This window comes from Elephas maximus, chromosome 12, assembly GCF_024166365.1.
Source record: "Elephas maximus indicus isolate mEleMax1 chromosome 12, mEleMax1 primary haplotype, whole genome shotgun sequence".
NCBI classification, from domain to species: Eukaryota; Metazoa; Chordata; class Mammalia; order Proboscidea; family Elephantidae; genus Elephas; species Elephas maximus.
Window position 1 is genome coordinate 98312788 of NC_064830.1, and position 21768 is coordinate 98334555.

General features: G+C 40.2%; 1 protein-coding gene across 5 annotated transcripts in view; it reads left to right on the forward strand.

Annotated features, from left to right (window-relative positions):
- SDK1 (sidekick cell adhesion molecule 1) overlaps nucleotides 1-21768 on the forward strand; it is a 1136389-nt gene that overhangs the window by 593089 nt on the left and 521532 nt on the right. For 4 of the 5 annotated variants that reach the window (XM_049902716.1, XM_049902719.1, XM_049902717.1 and 1 more), the window contains exon 5: nucleotides 10993-11126. In XM_049902716.1, coding sequence (XP_049758673.1) covers nucleotides 10993-11126 — 134 coding nt within the window. Of the gene's footprint in view, nucleotides 1-10585; nucleotides 10863-10992; nucleotides 11127-21768 lie in introns of those variants that run through there. The other variant, XM_049902721.1, reaches the window with a different exon arrangement.

Here is a 21768-nt window from a genome sequence, read left to right on the forward strand (position 1 = left end):
GTTGGGACCTCTGTATATTTTGAGTGCCTCCCAACCTAGGGGGTCATCTTCCAGCACTATACCAGACAATGTTCTATTAGGATCAATAGGGTTTTCACTGGATAATTTTGGGAAGTAGCTCTCCAGGCCTCTCTTCCTAGTCTGTCTTAGTCTGGAAGTTCTACTGAAACCTGTCCACCATGGACATGAAATACCAGTGGCATAGCTTCTAGCATCACAGTGACACAAAAGCCACCACAGTGCATCAAACTGACAGAGGAGTAGTGGATACACATAGAAGATGCTCCTGAAATATTTGTCAAATGATTCAATTACTCTTCTCCTTGCTTTGGTCCCAGGCACCAAAAGGTAATCGTAGTTTCAAGCACGGAATGGAATAGTCAGAAAAAAATATATAAATATGAATAGGAATACCTGAATATTTTCTTCTTTTCATTCATCTAACAACTATTTGTTGACGAACATCAGACTCTTTGTTTAAATAATAACGGAGGGACAGTTGTGTGTAAGTCAGAACATGTGTATGTCTGAATACATTTCAAATCCAAAGGATTTATGGGAGTTACCATTTTAGAAATCCCACCCTGCAGTTTACCTCCATTTCTAGCTATCATTAGGAGTTGACATTCAGTATAGGATGGAAGAATTGGATAGAAAATAAATATACTTTATTTTTATGCAAATAACGTGTGCCTTCTGTATTTGTTTGCCAGCTTCGCCCTCCTTCCGTGAGGCATTTTCATGAGTGTGCTATGGTAATTTTTTTTTTTTTTTTTTTACAGCGACATAGAAGAGGACTGGCATGGCAGTGCTTGTGAGAGTGCCTCACAGGGGGAGGGAGCAGCTAGTAAACAAACACAGTAGGCGCCCCTTACTTGCATAAAAACATGGTAACAAAATTGTATATTTCCATATACAAGCATACCTCAGAGATATTGCAGATTCAGTTCCAGACCACTGCAATAAAGTAGTGAATATTGTAGTAAAGCGAATCACATGAATTTTTTTGTTTTTCCAGTGCATATTAAAAGTTGTATTTATACTATATGCTTATACTGTAGTCTGTGAAGTGTGCAGTAGCATTATGTCTAAAACAGAAATGTACATACCTTAATTAAAAAATACTTTAGTACTGAAAAATGCTAACAATCATCTGAACTTTCAGTGTCATAACCTTTTTCCTGGTGGAGGGTCTTACCTCGATATTGATGGCTGGTGATGGATCAGGGTGGTATTTGTTGAAGGTTGGAGTGGCTGTGGCTGCTACTTAAAATAAGACAACAATAAAGTTTGCCACACGTTGATTGACCCTTCCATTCACGAAAGATTTCTCTGTAGCAGGTGATACTGTTTGATAGCATTTAACCCACAGTAGAACTTTTTTTAAATTTAGAGTCAGTCCTCTTAAATCCTGCTGCTACTTTACCAACCAAGTGTGTGTAATATTCTAAGTTCTTTGTTGTCATTTCAATAATGTTCACAGCATCTTCACCAGGAGTAGATTCCATCTCAAGAAGCCATTTTCTTTGCTCTTCCGTAAGAAACAACTCCTCACCCATTAAGTTTTATCATGAGATTTCAGCAATTCAGTCACATCTTCAGGCTACACTTCTAATTCCAGTTCTCTTGCTATTTCTACCACATCTGCAGTTACTTCCCCCACTGAAGTCTTGAACTCCTCAAAGTCATCCATGAGGATTGGTATGAACTTCTTCCAAATTCCTGTTAATGTTGCTATTTTGACCACTTCTTACAAAATCATAAATGTTCTTAATGGCATGTAGAATGGTAAATCCTTTTCAGAAGGTTTTCGATTTATGTTTCCCAGATCCATCACAGGAATCACTGTCTGTGGTGGCTATAGCCTTATGAAATGTATTTCTTGAATAATAAGAACTGAAAATTGAAATTACTGCTTGACCCATGGGCTGCAGAATGGATGTTGTGTTAGCAGACGTGAAAACTACATTAATCTCCTTGTACATCTCCATCAGAGCTCTAGGGTAACCAGGTAGATTGTCACTGAGCAGTAATATTTTGAAAGGAATCTTTTTTTCTGAGCAGTAGGTCTCAATAGAGGCTTAAAATGTTCAGTAAACCACGTTGTAAACAGATGTGTGTAGTCATCCAGATTTTGTTGTTCCATTTATAAAGTATAGGCGGAGTAGATTTAGCATAAATCTTTAGGACCCTAGGATTTTCAGAAGTCACCAGCTGAATTAGCCACTAACAAGAGAGTCAACCTGTCCTTCCTTTGAAGCTTTAAAGCCAGGCATGGACTTCTCCTCTCTAGTCATGGAAGTCTGAGATGGCGTCTTTTTCGAACATAAGGCTGTGTTGTCTACGCTGAAAATCTGTTGCTTAGCGTAGCCCCTTCAGTCCATCAGCTGGAGCTTCTGGGTAACTTGCTGTAGTTGCTCTATCAGTACTTACCGCTTCACCTTGCACTTCTATGTCATAGAGATGGTGTCTTTCCTTAAACCTCATGAACCAACCTGCGCTAACTTCAAACTTTTCTTGTGCGGCTTCCTCACATCTCTCAGCCTTCTAGAATTGAATATTGTTAGGGCCTTGCTCTGGATTAGGCTTTGGCTTAATGGAATGTTGTATCTGGTTTGATCTGTCCAGACCACTAAAACTTTCTCCATATCAGCAATAAGGCTGTTTTGCTTTCTTATCGTTCGTTTGCTCACTGGAGTAGCACTTTTAATTTCCTTCAAGAACTTTCCTTTGCGTTCACAACTTGGCTAACTGGCGCAGGAAGCCTAGCTTTTAGCCTGTCTCGGCTTTTGACATGCCTTCCTCACTAAGCTTAATCATTTGTAGCTTTTGGTTTAAAGTGAGACATGTGACTCCTCCTTTAACTTGAACACTTACGGGGCATGGTAGGGTTATTAACTGGTCTAAGTTCGATACTGTTGAGTGCCAGGGGCTAGGGGGGCCCCAGGAGAGGGAGAGAGACAGGGAGCTGCAGGTTGGTGGAGTAGTCAGGACACACACAACATCTATCGATTAAGTTTGCCATCTTATATGGATGTGGTTTGTGATGCCCCAAAACAATTACAATAGTAACATCAAAGGTCATTTATCACAGATCACCATAACAGATAAAATAATAATGAAAAAAATCCAAATATTACGAGAATTACCAAAACGTGACTTGGAGACACGAAGCGAGCACGTGCTGTTGGAAAATGACAGTGATGCAGGGTTGCCACAAATGTTCAATTTGTAAAAGATACAATATCTGTGAAGCACAATAAAGTGAAGTGTGATAAAACGAGGTATGCCTGTACCTGCCATTATGGAATTAACTAGAGCCCTGGTGGTTCAATGGTTAATAACTCAGCTACTAACCAAAATGGCAGCAGTTTGAACCCATCCAGCAATTCTGTGGAAGAACATCCTAGGTATCTACTCCTGTAAAGATTGTAGCCCACACAACCCTGTGGGGCAGTTCTACCCTGTCACGTGGGGTCACTATGAGTCAGAATCAACTTGACGGCACCTAACAACAACATGAAATGAACTATACCTGCCATAGAAAAGGCTACCTGAGTACACTGAATTGAAATGCTATATAAGCATGGACCACTCTGGTAACTCAGCTAGTGGAGGGCTTAACAGCACTTTCCTGCCTCTCGTATTTTCATTCTCTGGTCATCTTTTGGTCTTTCTCCTACCATAGAAGTGTATTTTTTACGGAATAACCACAGGTCTCAAATGTAATGACCATCTTCTGAGCCTGCGTTGTTGTGTACAGTAGTGCTAAATCCCAAGCCCATTTGCTCAGGAGTTCTTGCAGTCTAGCCTGCATGCTCATTTATTCCATGAATGAACCGAATTCAACTCATCATTCCTATTGGCTTGAAATTCTGTGAAATAAGTTCCCGAAATTCCTCTTCGTACTCTTTTAAAAATGTTCTTCTTGCACTCAGAGCAAATGGTCAGCAGCAAGTGTTTACCTCTTGAGTAAATAAGCATGTCATTCTAGTGCCTTAACATTTATTGGACATCCAGGGATTTGTTATTGCCAGAACTACTTGGAAGCAATTTTAGCTCTTGTAATTACGCAACGAAGGAAAGTTCATCAATTTTGAGGTTGTCTGCCCTGAACTTGCTATTAAACTGTGAGGCTGGAGATCTAGGTTACACTCAGAACACTAAGCCTTCAGACCAGCCCATTAAAAAGTTGTTTAATTAAAATAGGGGATATTTTAGATGTTTTTATTTTTAAAAGGGCGTAAAAACTAATTTTCTGCAGTCTGATTTTTTTTTAAATGCCCGTTAAAGTCAATTGAAACTACTCAAATGTTACTTTAACATTTATAGTGGCAAAACCACAGACCCAAATGATATTTTTGTAATTTATGGGCAAAGTTTATTTTACTGAATACTGAATGTTCATCATCATGTATAAATCTGGCACAACGGTTATGCATTCAGCTGCTAATCGACAGATCAGTGGTTCAAACCCACCCAGAGGCTCATCAGGAGGAAGAGCTGGCGATCTGCTGCAGAAAAGATTACAGTGTAGGAAACCCTATGGGGCAGCTATGTCATGTCACATGCGGTTGCTATGAATCAGAATCCACTTGATGGCACCCAACAACAACAACGTTACCATTCTAGTTTGTTTTAAAAGCATCAAAAATCAAAATATGTATTAATAAAACCAATGACAATTTATCTTTTCATGGAAGGCCCAAAGGATGCGTTACATTGGCAGTTTTGAGGAGTAGTGGAAAGATATTTGAGGCACCCCTGGAACTCCTCCCTTTTGGCCCTCAACTACCCTTTATAATTTTCCTTCAGAGAAAGTTATTAAGGTGCTTTGTATCACTGTTGTTCGTTGTGGCTGCATCGGGTTCATTCCAACTCACAGTAACCCTGTAAGACAGTGTAAACTCCCCTGTAGGGTTTTCTAGGCTGAAATCCTTATGGGAGCAGATTACCAGACCTTTCTCCCACGGAGCCGCTAAAGGTGGGTTTAAATCACCAACTTTTTGGTTGGCAGCCCAGCACTTAACCACTGTGACACCAGGGCTCCTAGTAGTTTATAAAGACACTAGGATCTCAGCTCCACAGGTCATAGATAGTGGGTACCTGGATCAGGCCCATGTTCCCTGCACTTTGAACAGGGCCTGGGACTCACGTGGTTCTGTTCTTATGGCAATCAGGGTAAAAGTATACCTTCACTTTTCCTTCTGGGTCTTCAGGCAACTACAAGGTACACACTGTGCTTTTCACCGACTTTAACTGCTGTTCCATTACCAATATGCCATTGTGACATCCCTGAGAGCAGATGTTGCTGTTGCGGCATGGGGAACCCAGTGTCCCCTGAACGTTGTCAAGTGTAGCTGGAAGCTCATCAGCAAATATCTCAGCAGGGCTCTGCCCTGCCCCCCTTGTCACTCACACACACACACACACACACACACACACACATGCACCCACATGCATGCACATACACACGTGCACACATACACAAGCACTTTGGTCTCAGCAACCAACTCTCAGGGACATTTTATCCCAGGACTATTTTTGATCAGAGCCCTAGTGGTGCAATGGTTAAGAGCTCAGCTGCTAACCAGAAAGATGGCAGTTTTTATCCACCAGCTACTCCTTGGAAACCCTATCAGGCAGTTCTACTCTGTCCTATATCATTGCTGATAGTCAAAGACCCCAGGAAATTCCTTTGTGCCTCAGATATCATCTTTTCTGAAACAGAGAATTATTATTTTGTCCACTACCTCATGAAAATGTTGGAAGATTAACAGAAGAATGACCAAACGCACTTTAAAAAAAAGTGTCAATTTGAGGTAGTTGTTCCTTACTGAGCTGGGCCATTTCCTTCCTCAGTGAATCTCAGCTCTAAAGGACAACTGAGCACGTTCTGTCAATCTTTCTCTTGCTTTTGTGCCCTCTCTTTCTCTCTTAGAAATCCTTCATGTGCTTGTAGTCAGCAGCTATGTGACCCTTTAACTTGTTCATTGTGAGCGAATCCAGCATTCTGCTCTCCTGAGCTGTAGTTGATTTTACCCATATTGGACTGACTTCTGTTATTTTTTTCCTATTCCCTTTATTACTGTCCCATGGAATTAGAAGTTAGAATTATGAGATTTCATTTTGAAACATAGAATTAATATGGGGGAAGACTAAGGAACTAATCTTATATAAAACCATACATACATTTATTTCAATGAGGTTAAAATAAAGGAAAATCTCTCTGGCTTAATACTATAATTTTCCTGTGAAGTCAGTAAGTTTTAAATTAATATTCTGGAATTATGTTATAATAAAGCCAAGTAGTTCATATTATAGGCAAAGTATTAAACTTTGCTGCCATAATTAGCATGGCCTTATGTTCATTTTGAAAATTGTTCTTCTGATAACAAAGGTGATACTTATTGTAGAAAAACTGGAAAATATTTTGAAATACAGAAATCAAAAGAAAATAATTTATAGTATCACTGAGAGCTAACCACTATGAACATTTTACTTATGCACACACATATATGGAAACACATATATAGGATTTTTTTTTCTATGCGTGGATGCACACACACTGTATTTTTTTTTTTTTTCCTTTTTAACCCCATAATGGGTGCTATTGCATGAACTGTTTTGAATCTATATCTGGATGATTTGACTTCTAGTAACAGGAAGCCTAACTTAAATAAGTTTAAATATGATTGGAGAGCATTATTTCATGAGCTAGGAAGTCCAGGTAGAATGGGCTGTGGGATTGGTTGATTCGATATCATGTCATCTAGGAACCAAGCACATTCATTATCAGTTCCATTCTAAAGTTTCCCCCCTTCCTGGCCGTAAAATTACTGCCATGAACAACTGGGGTGTTATGGATTGAAGCGTGTTTCCCAAAAATATGTGTTGTATATCCTAACCTTTATGTAGTTATAATCCCATTTGGGAATGGGTTGTCTTTGTTATGTGAATGAGACAGGATTAGTGTAGGGTGTCGTAGTGGATAAGTGCTACGGCTGCCAACCAAAGGGTCAGCAGTTTGAGTCCGCCAGGCGCTCCTTGGAAATTCTATGGGGCGGTTCTACTCTGTCCTATAGGGTCGCTATGGGTTGGAATCGACTCAACCGCACTGGGCTTGGTTTTATTTATTTATTTTTTGGTGTCTTGAGTCAATCTCTTTTGAGGTATAAAAGAGGTTAAACAAGCCTGAGAAAAGTAGAGATGGGGTAAGATAGATGCCAGGCCGCATGGAGATCTCCAAGGAACCAGGAAGCAGAAGCTAAAGAGATAACCTTTCTGCAGAGCCGAAACAGAGAGAAAGCCTTCCTCTAGAGTTGGCACTCTGAATTTGGACTTCTAGCCTCTTAAACTGTGAGAAAATAAATTTCCGTGTGTTAAGGCCACCCACTTCTGGTATTTCTGTTATAGCAGCACTAGATAACTAAGATATGGGACAACATGCTTCCTTGTTTACATCTAGTGGAGAGAGAAAAAGCCTGTTCCCAACAGTGGAATGGAAATCCTGCCTTTGTTCTGACGACAGTAACTTGAAGTGAACTACCGCAGACCAGTGACAGTCAGTGAAGGAAAGTCACGGGCTGACTGACCTACGTCTGGTTTCCTGAATTAATCACTGGGAAGGGGGTGGAATTTCCGTGATCAGCATCGATGAAAACCGACATCAGTGTTAACAGGGAACTGCCAGAAATTCAAGCCAGATTCAGAAGATGATGTGGAACCAGGGACATCATTGCTGATGTCAGATGGATCCTGGCTGAAAGCAGAGAATACCAGAAAGGTGTTTATCCATGTTTTATTGACTATGCAAAGGCATTCGACTGTGTGGATCATAACAAATTATGGACAACATTGCAAAGAATGAGAATTCCAGAACACTTAATTGTGCTCGTGAGGAACCTGTACATAGACCAAGAGGCAGTCTTTGGAACAAAACAAGGGAATACTGCACCTAACAACAACAACAACAAAACCCATTGCTGTGAGGTCAGTTCCAACTCACAGAGACCCTGTAGGACAGGGTCTGCCCCATAGAGTTTCCAAGGCTGTAATCTTTATGGAAGCAGGCTGTCCCATCTTTCTCCAGCAGAGTGGCTAGTGGGTTTGAACTGCTGACCTTTTGTTTAGCAGCCAAGCAGTTAACCACTGAGCCACCAGGACTCCTTCTCCCAGACCCTTGGGGTCAATTCCCTAAACCACAGTGCTACTATAAAATGGTTGGAGGTAAGGAATAGATGTTGGAAATCAACTCCAACCTCAGCAACCATTTTCATTTAGTATGTTGTGAACATATGCAAGGGTCATAAGAAAGGGTCAGTTAGCTTAACATTCTCATAATCACCTATGGTCTCTGGTCTGATTTACTCTCATTCTCAAAACTCTGTCCTCCCCCTACCTTTGTCTACAAACTCCCTTCCCTTCTAGTTGCAAAGGTGTCCACCATTAGCCCCTGAGACAACATACATCTTGGCTAGCCACCAATAGGAGTAGAAAGAAATCTCTCCCTCAAATCATGGCCTTTCCCTTTGGTTGAACTGGGCCAACTTGGGCCCCAAGACAATTCCTCATTAAACATGGATACTGAAGTGAATCACTATCAAGGAGGCTGGGGCACCTTCGTTGTCTTGCAATGATCAAGGTCCAAACCTGGCACTGGGGCTGAGCACGGCTTCCTCATTTACACGCCAGCTGGGGAGGGCCTGGGCTTGGCAACATAGGCAGGTGTGTTAGGAAGGATAAATAACTCAGTGTCTTTAAAAACTGGTTTTCTTCATAAGCAGTACAGCAAATATCAGAATTTGAAATTGAGATGACTGTTTTTAGATAATATTTTATTTTGATTTAAAAAATCAATTTCATAGAAATTCTCTACTTGAAAAGACTTGGATAGGAAAAAGGAATAAAGTGTTCTGGGGAAACATGTCCTTATTTATTTAGTGTTCTTCCAAGCTTTGGCATTTTGTCTTTTTTGGCAACAGATAAGTGTTTCTTCATGAATTTTGACATAAGCCTGTACAGAAATTAAAATCTAAAAAAAGGTGGAAAGTAGAAATTACAATGTATGTAAACTTTAACATTTGTTCTTTATTTGATTGTTAAATTTTCAATACCCTAGAAACAATATCATAAATAATACAGAGAATTAATGGACATTTCGAAGAATAATTCTGAGAAATAATAGGTATATTTGAAATTACTATAGCAGAAATCAGCTGTTAAAGAAAAAACTTAATGATATATTCAGCTTTTGAAATTGTGCTATTAAATGCCTAGCTTTATGTGTAGTAAATATTCATATTTAATTTTAGGTGCCAGTGTAACATATACTAAAATAAAATGGAACAATTTCTATGGTCCTATAAAAAAATCTATAAAAGAGTCATAAATAATTATAGTAAAACTCTATTGAAATATTTTTATGGGACTAAAAATTGAAAACTTCCTAATAGGGAAATTTTCATAAATGAGAAATGAGGTAAGTTAGTCATAGAGACCTCAGACTGTAATACATATCCTGTGGGAGCCCTGTAGAAGCAGTAACTTCATAAGATAATGTTATATAATATAGACATATCAAGTGTATTTGAAGAAATTTTTTAAAAGGTAGCAGGAAGAAAAAAAGATTATCATTACTATATTAAAATTACTCATGAGAGCTTCTTGATTTTGCACGTTTTTAATGTTACCAGAATAGAGATCTTAGTTTACCTAAATCTGGAAGAACTATGATTATCTAGAATTTAAAAACAAGGAAATACAACTATTCTGCAGAGTAGCGCAGTTGTGGGGGCAACGCAATTCACTCTAGGGGCCTGATGCTTATAGTGTTTTGGAGATAAGAACATAGATTAAATGTTATTTTAGCATTTAGAACACTTCTTACCTTCAATAACCAGTTCACCTGCCAGAGAACAGTTTACTTACCTTTGTATTTTTCTTTTAACAAATCCTCCCTTCCCATACCTTTAAACAGGATTGTAAGAAGACGACGGAATCATAACGTGCAAAGGACACTAGGGCACCCATTTCAATTATAAGTTGCTTGCACCTCCTCCTCTTTTCCCTCTTCTCCATCTCTTTTACTGCTAAATAATAATATGAGAGTCTCCATGTGCTAGGACTGGCAGAGTACTAATCCACACGTGGGAAGACCTACCCACCTCTGTTATTAACTTGCTATGTTACCTTGGGTAAGCAACTTAACTGCTCTGAGCCTCAGTTTTCTCATTTCTAAAGAGAGCTTGAGTGGATCAAATGTGTCTCTGAGACTCCTTGTAGTACTAGGAATGTGGTATATGGGAAACACCTTCACACAGACTAGTTATTTATTTTTCTGGGTTCCAAGGGAGTGGGAGAATTGCACAGGTGAGGAACATGCAGTCCTGGAGTTAGTGCTTATAGGAGAACTGAGGGGAAGGGGGCCAGCACTGCGCCCACTGGACAATTTCCTTCTACCCGCTAGTCTGAAGGTAGTCTGAAGGTAATCATATGGAGGCTCTAATGAGACTTCCCAAAGGCGGAGAAAATCATAGTAAAGTCACTGCCCACCCCCCCCCATGCAAGTTTTGGTGGTTCAGCCCTCTGAAAGGTTTGTGACAATTGTGTAATCAAATAGCCCTGCCTGGAAGAAAAGGGACAGTTCTTCTGGGATGGCTTTCAGCTTGTCTCATCAGGAATTCCCAGAGGAACCTTTGAGTTTTAACCAACCAAAGATACATATTTCCCAAAATGTTGTCTTCCTTACCACCAAAGATTGGTGTGGATATGGAGCACCTGGAAATCTCTGACTTCTAGCTGGAGCTTTTCAACTGGGCGAGCAAAGGCTCAGCCACCACCATAGTCCTAAATTCTGCCTGGTATTTGTCCTTTCAGATCTTTCTTTTTTAACTTTTGGACTTTCTTTTACAGTTCACCTAAGTTGACTTGGTTTTACCAATGGAAAGTCTCACTGAGAGGCCTGACACTGTCTTCTGCTTTTCTGAACAGAGCCATCACACTGGAGAACCACCTGGTGATCCTGGCCACGGAGCCAGGCGACACTGGCACATACTACGTCCAGGCCGTCAACGAGAGGAACGGGGAAAACAAGACAAGCCCCTTCATCCATCTTAGCATAGCAAGTAAGTGTTGAGAATCCAAATGATAATTCCAAAATCAATGAAATCTCCTTTTAATTAATAACCACAGCCCGGCGGGGCATGTTATAATAAATTTGATTTTCTGGTATAGTCATTATGGCATAATCTTGATCCAGTGCCAGTAGTTTATGGGGAGAGTTTAGGGCTTTTGATTTCTTGGAAATGATTTGCCAAAAATGTGAATGTGGCCGATATTTCTGAAGGCAAGATTTTATTTGTGGGGAGAATTAAAAAAAAAAACTTTGCTCCGTATACTGTTAATATGTATTAACAACAGCAGAACATTTTTTGACTTATAAGAATTGTATCTGTAAATCTTATTTGTAACTAGAGTAGACACATGTTATGTTCTTTTAATTGAATAATAAAATCCTTGTGAAAAGATACATTTATATTAAGTTGCATTAAAATATGCAATATTTCTTAAACATAATCAGTTGATCGTTTTTTCTGCCTGATTTAATGAAAAGCCTGAAACACAAGGAGAGTACACACAAGTCATTTAAGAACATTTCAGTTTGATGAAATTTAGTTTGTTTGGCCTTGGAGAGCAAGCCTCAGAAATTCTCCTGGCAAAAGTTAACTGCTAGAGAAGGAAAAACAGCCCAAAAACAAGAACTGTGAGCTAACAGGGATCAGAACGTGTATATCAGAGGGCCTGTCACCAGAGTGTTTGCAGCGTGAAGCTTCATAGTCAGAAATGCAAGCTGCTATGCAGTTGGGAAAATGCAGTTGGGAAATGGTTGTGGTGGATGGCAAATCTCAAAATGTTATGACCGCATCATGTGAGAGTGTACTATGTGGGTTTGCCTGTATAGCAGTGGGTTTCATCCTTTTAGAAAACATCTTTAAGAAATGGTTTGTCCCTTCAGGTAATTTGAAAAGCTTTGTTTCTACATGGGGTAGGTTGATAATATTTGCTTCACATGGTCATTGAGGGATATGATTGCCTTGGGTCTAGTAGAATTTACTGGGTGGATATTTGTGGCAAACGCTGGAGGCAGGGGATTGTGGGAATTAACCTAGTGCACTCTCACATGCCCATTCTGGATGGTTCTTCCTAAGTGTCCCGAACTCTTTTGTCATCCTGCTTCTTACCTCCTAGGGATTGAATTTTGCCCTCCAGACCATAGAGTGGGCTTGGATTTAGCATTCGTATGGACTTTTTAACTATGCAGACAGTTATGCTCATTGACTAATTGTGGGGTTCACAAAACCAGCCCATGGTTCACAAAACCAGCTCATGGAGTACACTAATTCTGTGCTCCAAACCATAGAGTGGCCTTGGATTTAGCTATTTGTATGGACTTTTTAACTATGTGGACAGTTAATGCTCATTGACTAATTGTGGGGTTTACAAAACCAGCTCATGGTGCACTATTTTTTAAAGGGCTCCCTGAGTCCAGAACCAAACTAGAAATGAAAAGGATTTATCAAGTTTTTTTTTTTTTTTTCCCCAAAGGTGATAACAAAGAGTGGAAATTGTATTATGAAATAGATTGTGGTTATTTTAAGGATTTTCAAATTTTACATCTGTAGCCCACTTCTTCTGCTCAGTAAGTTCAATTCAGGGGCTCAACTACAATATAAATATCAAGATAATAGTTGGTCAAAGGGGTGGATTCTGAGTCGGGAACAAGGATATTGGCCTTAGTCTTAGGACATAGGAAAAGAAATTCTACAAGTATTCTGGCTTGCCAACTCACAGAGTGAGAGAGCTGAGTGCTTTTGAGTTGAGAGGCCAAGGAACCAGGAAGAGAAGCTAAAGAGACAAGGAGCATGGGAAGCAGAGCTGCCTTGGTCTCAAAGGGTAGGGCTATGACCTCTGTGGTCTCAAAGTGAGGGGCCATAGCCTCCTAGGTTTCAAAGAGTAAGATCTTCACCAACTCGGTTCTGGAGTGTAGGTTTCCATTCACAAGTGCCGGGAGATAGGGCTGGATCCCCTGTCCAAAGCTGAGGAGGCAGGCCTGCCATGCCCAAAGGGCAGAAGAACAGGGCCTGCCAGAGCTGAGGGAGTAGAATTGACGCTCAGATGGAGTAGGGGAGTTGGGCCACCCAAAGCCAAGGGAGCAGTGTTTCCCATCCCAGTGGGCCCAGAAGGTGGAGCTGAAGCCCAGGGCCAAGGGGCCTCCATCCAAAATCCAGAGAGCATGGCCAAGACCTGGAGTCTAGAGGGCAGGGCCACTGTCTAGATGGTCTCAGAAAACATGGGATATTTTCAAGCCTTGAAAGCTAATGTAAATTGTTCTACTGGGATTTTGACTTGCTTGGTGCCCATTATTCCTTCTGCCCTCTAATTTCTCCCATTGGTAATGGAAATGTCTATCTTGTGCCTGTTTCACCATTGTACTTTGGAAAAAAATAACTTGTATTCTAGACTTCACCGGTTCACAAATAAAGAGCAATTTTACCCCAGGATAGAATCTGGACTTGGAGTTGATTTAAGACTTTTGGGATGATATGATGGGGTGAAAGTGTTTTACATGTGGCAGAGACATCAAATAGATTGTGGTTATTTTAAGGATTTCCAAATTTTACAACTAGATGCCCCTTTTTCTTTTTAGTAAGTCCGATTCAGGGGCTGAACTACAATGGAAACATCAGGACAATAATTAGTCAAAGGGGTGGAATTCCAAGTCAGGAGTAAGGATATTGGCCTGAGCCTATTAGGAGAGGGGAAAAAAATTCCACAAATATTCTGGTTAACATGATGCTAACATCACAAAGTTACAAAATATTCTGTGCCTAGTGGCTTCCTGCAACCCTATTCTAGAAAGGCCAGTAGAAAATAAAACCAATACAGTGGATTTGCATGTTTCCATACTAATGCAATACCATGACATTAGATAATTGAATATGTTAAATTGTTTCTCAATAATTTCAATTTCTCTTCCAACCAAAGAAATATGCTGGAAGCTGCTCATAAATATTGTAATTACCTGGCTTGCATTTTGTTACCTCGTATATTTTCAGCTTTTCATTGGCACCAGGTAAAATTTGTAAAAGGTGAGATGTAAAGAGGTTGATGAAATGGATTTATTTTAAATCTTAGGAGAAAACCTGCATTTTGTCCATTTATATATTCTTTGCTTCCTACTGACACCAGGTAAAACATGAAAAGTGAGGAGGTTGAGGGAATGGCCTTATTTTAATTCTTAGGAGAACCTTACTGTTGACATATTGGATTTAGCTAAATGTTAAGTGGCACCCAATTATGCATTTTCTCACTAAAAGTTCTTTCTATTCTGAATGCCTCCAAAGATCAGAATTCTTGGTAAATATGTAGAAAGTCTTAGAATTGTGTGTTTAAATTCTGCACCTTTCTGGACCACGGTGGCAGCTCTAAGCACCTGGGGCTGCAGTTCAGGACCTTGCCGCCAGCATCTTGTTGGCAGTTAAGTCGGGAAGGGCACATCACCTTACTCAATTTATTATGTTGTTGTTAGGTGCTCTCAAGTCAGTTCCAACTCATAGAGACCCCATGTAGAACAGACTGAAAATGCCCAGTCCTGCGCCATCCTCACAATCCTTTCTATGCTCGAGCCCGTCATTGCAGACACTGTGTCAATCCATCTTGTTGAAGGTCTTCCTCTCTTTTGCTGACCCTCTAATTTACCAAGCATGATGCCCTTCCCCATGCACTGGGCCCTCCTGATGACATCCTTGCTACTAAGGAGCATTCTGGCAGTACTTCTTCCAAGACAGATTTGTTCATTCTTCTGGCAGTTCATGGTATCTTCTGTAGTCTTCAACAACACCATAATTCAAAGGCATCAATTCTTTGATCTTTCTTATTCATTGTCCAGCATATGAAGTGATTGAAAATACTATGGCTTGGGTCAGGCATACCTTAGTCCTCAAGGTGATATCTTTGCTTTCTTAAAGAGGTCTTTTGCTGCAGATTTGCCCACTGACATGTTGTTTGATTTCTTGACTGCTGCTTCCATGGGCATTGATGACCGATGCAAGTAAGATAAAGTCCTTGGCAACTTCAGTATTTTCTCTGTTTATCATGGTGTTTCTTATTGGTCCAGTTGTAAGGATTTTTTGTTTTCTTTATGTTAAGATGTAATCCACGCGGAAGGTTTTAGTTTTTGATCTTCATTAAATTAGCTATTCTTGAGACCTGTGAATAATCGTAGTAAGATACAGTATGTTCTGAAGACTTTGACATCTTTATTTTTTTTCTGAGGTACGTTTTATAAAAAAACACCAAACAAGATTGATGAAATTTTTTAAAAACGCGCCAGCCAGCATTTCCGAAGAGTCAAAAGATAACACAGTCAATTAACATCTAACAAAGATAAATTTGTCCTCCACTTTTGGGAGAATAAAGTTGAGAACCTTTATGTAGTGGATACAATTGGGGTGGCAGGATACTGGAAATTAAATTCTGATGGATTACACTGTGATTTATGTAAATTAGAGAGTGTCTGGTGGCCGCATTTCCAGTTTCCCTTTGTAACAAATTTCCCTTTGTCCTTCCACATGGACAAAGATGTGTGTGAGTGGGATAGCCATGTCTCCAAACATCTAAAGGAGTGATATAATGTTTCCCAGCTAACAGGAGGAAACCATCTCTTTTCTCACACAGCTGTGTACTTGAGAGTTTGAAAACTCCACCACCTTTTCAGTTGCTAAATAATTTTGGCTGCAGTTGAAATTTTTGGGAAACAAAAGATAAAGAGGGTTTTGATTAAAAAAATAATAAACAAGTAAATAAAAGACAATAAGCATGGCTATTAAAAGTGAAACAGAGTCCCATAACGGGACCGCCTGTTGTTTTGTGCATGTTTAGTTGATGGCATGATTATCTCCTAGCGTTTCTCCCTCTTTTGTCTGGTTCAGAAGATAAATTACAGCGTGTTCTGCACAGATACTTCATGGCAGGAAGGAGAGGACCTCTCTGAAATCTCTGTTCTCCTGCTCCCAGTGAGAGCTTGCTGCCATCTCAGGGGTGGGTTCTATTTGAAGTTGGAATGTGACGTGGAGCCAGCAGAGATGTTAAGGACATAGGTGGGCTGCTGCAGCGTTCGGCATGAATTTGTCATAGCTGGCTCCCGCAGCTCAGGTGCACATCGGAAAAAGAATGGGCTGAACTCGTCCTGGAGTAGACATTTCTATTCTGAGGTCAAACTCAGGCAAGCTTTGTAGGCCTGTCAACCTGTTTTGGGTTTTGGCTATGAAGCTTTTATATTGCGTAAACTTCTGTGGATTAGATCTTCCAAACTGAATTAATAGGAGAATAACCGTTTCTTCTTTAGAGAGAGAGAGAGGAAAAAAAAAAAAAAGGTAAGAGGAGATGAAAAGAATTGGGTACAATGATTAATTGATAATTGTTTAAATGCCATTGTACAGACCTTAAACATATCATCAGCTCTGATCCAATATTCAAAATGTCCAGTGTAATGAGATTCTCTACCCGGGATGAAGCTTAGATTAAAAAAGAAATGACTGCCTCTGTCCTGCCTGTTTTTTTGCTCACGTCTTTCATTTTAATGTCTCCTCTTCAAACAACATTTGCAGGCAGGATATCGTTTCAACTGACCCACCACGATATTTCCTGCAGGCCGGTAAACCCTTGCTTTTAATTCCAAAGCCCACTTAACATTCTCTTGTCCTCTACGATGCTAATTTAACTGCATACCTCATATATGTTCAGTAGCTGGAAATGTATTCTTGAGAATAATGTCTGTGAACAGTCCTCCAAGAAGACGGCCCTGTAAAGCGTGGTCTTTGTGTGCCCAATGTAATTCTGTCCTATTTCCTCGTGCCTTTAACGTGCGCTAGCAGCAAGTGGATGAAGACATCACAATTTAGAATCAAGCTACGGCTTTATAGCTTGTATGATACTCTATTGCCAGAACTCCAAAAACACAAATCAGAAGTGTATTTCATAGAGTATGTAAACCCATCTACCCAGGCAAAGGTGAAACTGCAGGCTACTGGAATGCTTTGGAAGCAAACAGATGCTTGAGGCCTCTGTCCACTGTCAGAGGGAAATTCCCGACCTCTTCTGGGGAAAGCTGGTGTACAGGATGTGACCATCTGACTGTTCACTCGGTGAGGGCACTGCTGTCAGTCCGTGCAATAAGTGCCGTTAAAGCTTCATTTTTGTCTCATAAAAACAGAAAAAAAAAAAAAAGTATAAGTTCTAATATTTTGTCCTTGAACTGGAATGACCTGGTGAATGAGGGTTAGAATAAGAGAACAGCTGGTGGTTCTCAAGCTGGCCAGTTAGAAAAGACCCAAAGTGACTACATAGATAATGCGGCCGTGATTCCCCCTCTGCGCCCACAAGGCAACTGGCTCATTCCTCTTACCTACTGATGCTCTCTCACCACACCTCCACCGTCTTCCCTTCTCTTTGCATCCCAAGCTGTCTTTCTTTTCCCCTTTGTGATTTATTTTAGCCTGATTTCATGCTGGGTAAATCTTAGGGAATTAGGTTAAACCATGAGTTGTAATTTACCCCAACTTTTACACAATTTGGGATATCCCAATATGCCAAGTTTCGCACAGCAACAGTCTGCAAACTGGGTTACGTGTCTCAGGAGGGGTCTGAGTTCCAATAGGGCACACGAAAATATCCAAGGGGTAAGCAGACATGTGTAACTTTAAGGGACTCTATTTCCAGGTGCTTTCATATACTCTTTCTAAAGATGGACTTACCTGAGGACACCTGGGGCCCTTCTTTTACTTTACAGAAGAAAGGTGTACGTCTCTCCCTGAATCTGTAATATGGGCATTATCTGGGGGCATGAACACTCAGAGGATAATTCTAAATATCGGTGCCAGTATTGAGAAAGTGAAGGCCTCTAAAAACTGTGTAGAGGTCCCTGGGTTGCACAAACAGTAGTGCTATACTACTAACATAAAGGTTGGAGATTTGAACCCAGTGGCAGTACCACAGAAGAAAGGCCTGGTGGTCTGCTTCCATAAAAATTACAGCCAAGCAAACCCTTTGGAGCAGTTCTATTCTGTAGCACATGGGTCTCCATGCGTCAGAACCGACTCCACACAACGGGTGTGGTTTTAGTTAATGACTGTGTAATAGATTCATCTTATAAATCAGGTCATTTTCAATTCTTTGCTGTCTACGGAAATTAGGTAGGATCTAAATGCATTGTCAACTGACGTTTTGTCACAAGGAAATTTGTGGTTGCTCAACAGTTAGTTCACTTGATCTTAGGGCAGGAAGACATTCCTGGCCCTTTGGAGTTTGGTGGAACTCGGTGACTAACCCCTGCCAGTGAAATATTAGTGGAATAAAGGCGCCACCTTCGTGTTTTCTCTTCCCCTTTGGGGGCCCCTGTGGTCAGGTCATTCTCTGGGTGGTGCAAAAGGTGAGGTTAGCTCGGCTGCTAATGGAAAGTTTGAAGGTTCGTGTCTACCCAGAGGTGTCTTGGAAGAAAGGCCTGGCAATCTATTTCTGAAAAATCAGCTATTAAAAATCTTATGAAGTGCAGTTCTGCTCTGTAACACATAGGGTCGCCATGAGCCTGAATCAACTTGGCAACTTTTTTTGTGTGTGTGTGATTAGGCCACATATTGAGATAGTGGTGCTACAAGGCTGAAACTAGATACAGGAATCAGAATCAGCACATGAAAAAGAGCTGCCCTGGAGAATGGCCTCAGCTGAGCTGGCCTTTATCTGACTAAGAAGGGTGCCTTTGTGGTGCTAAGCACTGAGATTTCCGTGGTTACTTGTTATTGGAACAACGATTAGTCTATCCTGACTAACAAATTACTGTGTGACTTTAGGTATATAGCTTAGAAGGAAGTGAAAGAACTGAGATATATCCCTGTACCCAAAATCCTCTCCATTCTTGCCCACTTTTTATATGAACAAAATGTCCCAGCAGTAATATCAATAACAAAGAAAAACATTGTCAGAGCTGTGGTGAACCATGCTCATCCATCTCATTGAGAGATGCATTTGTAGTGATTGTTTTAATATATAATATTCATCAAAATTTGTAATTCATGTATTTGTTTTGATTAGTTGAATGCTAATAATGATGATAACAATAACTCAATCCAAGAATAATACATTTTTTTTTAACCCCTAGAGCCTTATGGTGACTGGATACAACTTAAATTTTATACGTATTTTTTCAGAGGCTATGATGGGATAATCAATAAAATACTTCGACTCATTATAGGAGATTAGGATAACATTTTATGGGAGGAGTAGGATGGAAATTTAAGTTCAAAAAGAAAAAAAAAGGAACGTCAAATTTCTGACATAAAAATTAAAGCTTTTCTTTTTTTTTTTTAACGTGGATGATGATGCACACTCAGTTCTTAGACCTATCCCATCAAATATTTAGATCCCTTTGGATACATATAAAAGAGTGCCTAGATCACTTTATTTTAATATGCCCATATTAAAATACACTAGAAATTATATTCTTTGCAATCATTCAGATTTATGATGAAAAATTATAGATTGAAATCTATAATTTTTCATCATAAATCTGAATGATTGCAAAGAATATAATTTCTAGTGTATACATAGTTTTACAAAATTCCTTTAGGGGATCTAGGAGCAAAAACATTTGAAGGCCATTGTTCTCAGGCACATGCAGATTTGATGATAGTTTATAAGTAATTGTACTGTTACATGACTCTCCAAGGGTGCAGGTAGAAGCGCATGAATATTCCTTGAACCCCGGATAAGTGTTTCACGCATACGATATTTTCCTTCCTAAATTCCAGAATAGCCCTATGAGTTATCAGAGTTATCATTTCAAAGCCGATGGCACCAGTGCTCTAATAGGTTAGGTTATTGACCCAAATCAGGAGTATAGTCAATAGGGTGTTGGCACTCAAGCCAAGGTCTGTTTTAGGTGTTGTTAGGTGCCACTGAGTCAATTTTACACTCATAGTGATCCCATGTAACAGAGTAGAACTGCCTCAGAGGGTTTTCTAGTCTGTAATCTTTATGGGAGCAGATCAACAGGTCTTTTCTCCAGTGGAGCTGCTGGGTGGGTTCAAACCACTGACTTTTCGGTTAGCAGCCAAGTGCCTTACCATCAGGGCTCCTTAAGCCAAGATCTGCTTGACTGCAAAAACCATGTTCGTAAAAATGGAATCGTAAATCCCCTGGAGTCTGGGCACGCTTTTGGTGACAAAATGTGTCCAAGTGAAGGAAGCACAAAGAGAAGGCAAAACCTCAGGGGGGAAAGTAGCTGTCCCCCAGGTCAGCACTGCCTTTGTACTGGAGACTCTCTGTCAAGACCTTTTCTCCACTCAAGCCTTAGAGGAATTGGTTAAAAAGAGAGGGTCAAAACCTCTACCATATTATAGCACTTTTCATGATAACCCAAATGTAGAAACAACTGAAATGTCCATCAACAGATGAATGGATAAATGAAATGTGGTATGTACATACAATGGAATATTACTCAGCCATAAAGAGAAATGAGGTCTTGATGCATGCCACAGCATGAATAAACCTTGAAAACACCATGCTGAGCAAAATAAGTCAGTTGCAAAAGGACCAATACTGTATCATCTCACATACATGAAATAAGCAAAGATATAAAATGGAGAAAAGATTGAAGTTGTCAAGGATTTCATTTTACTTGGATCCACAATCAACAGCATGGAAGCAGCAGTCAAGAAATCAAAAGACGCATTGCATTGGGCAAATCTGCCACAAAGGACCTCTTCAAAGTGTTGAGGAGCAAAGATGTCACCCTGAAGACTAAGGTGCGCCTGACCCAAGCCATGGTATTTTCAATCCCATCATATGCATGTGAAAGCTGGACAATGATTAAGGGAGACCGAAGAAGAATTGACGCCTTTGAATTGTGGTGTTGGCGAAGAACATTGAATATACCATGGACTGCCAAAAGAACAAACAAATCTGTCTTAGAAGAAGTACAACCAGAATGTTCCTTAGAAGCAAGGATGGCGAGACTGCGTCTTACATACTTTGAACATGTTGTCAGGAGGGATCAGTCCCTGGAGAAGGACATCATGCTTGGCAGAGTACAGGGTCAGCGAAAAAGAGGAAGACCCTCAACGAGGTGGATTGACACAGTGAGTGCAACAATGAGCTCAAGCATAACAACGATTGTAAGGATGGCGCAGGACCAGGCAGTGTTTCGTTCTGTTGTGCATAGGGTCGCTATGAGTCGGAACTGACTCAATGGCACCTAACAACAACAACATAAATACCAAAGATTCTTACCATGAGTGGGAAGGAGGGGGAAAAGGGGAACTTTTGGCTTAATGGGCATTGAGTTTATGTTAATGGTGGTGGAAGTAATTTGGAAAAGGATAAAGAGAATGGTTGCACAAGAATTATACATGTAGAAATTGTTGAATGGGTGAGTGTTTTGATGTGCGTATTTTCATCACACTTAAAAAAAAGTCTACCATAAACTTTCAAACTGGCTGTACAATGCCCCTTTGAGACTGACACCCTTCTGCAGCCCTAGTAAGGAATGTCTGAGTGAACAGTGAGTAAAACAAAAAGAAAAACAACCAAACCTGTTGCAGTCAAATCAATTCCAACTTATAGCGACCCTACAGGACAGAGTGGAACTGCCGCATACAGTTTCCAAGGAGCAGCTGGTGGATTCGAACTGCCAGCATTTTTGGTTAGCAGCTG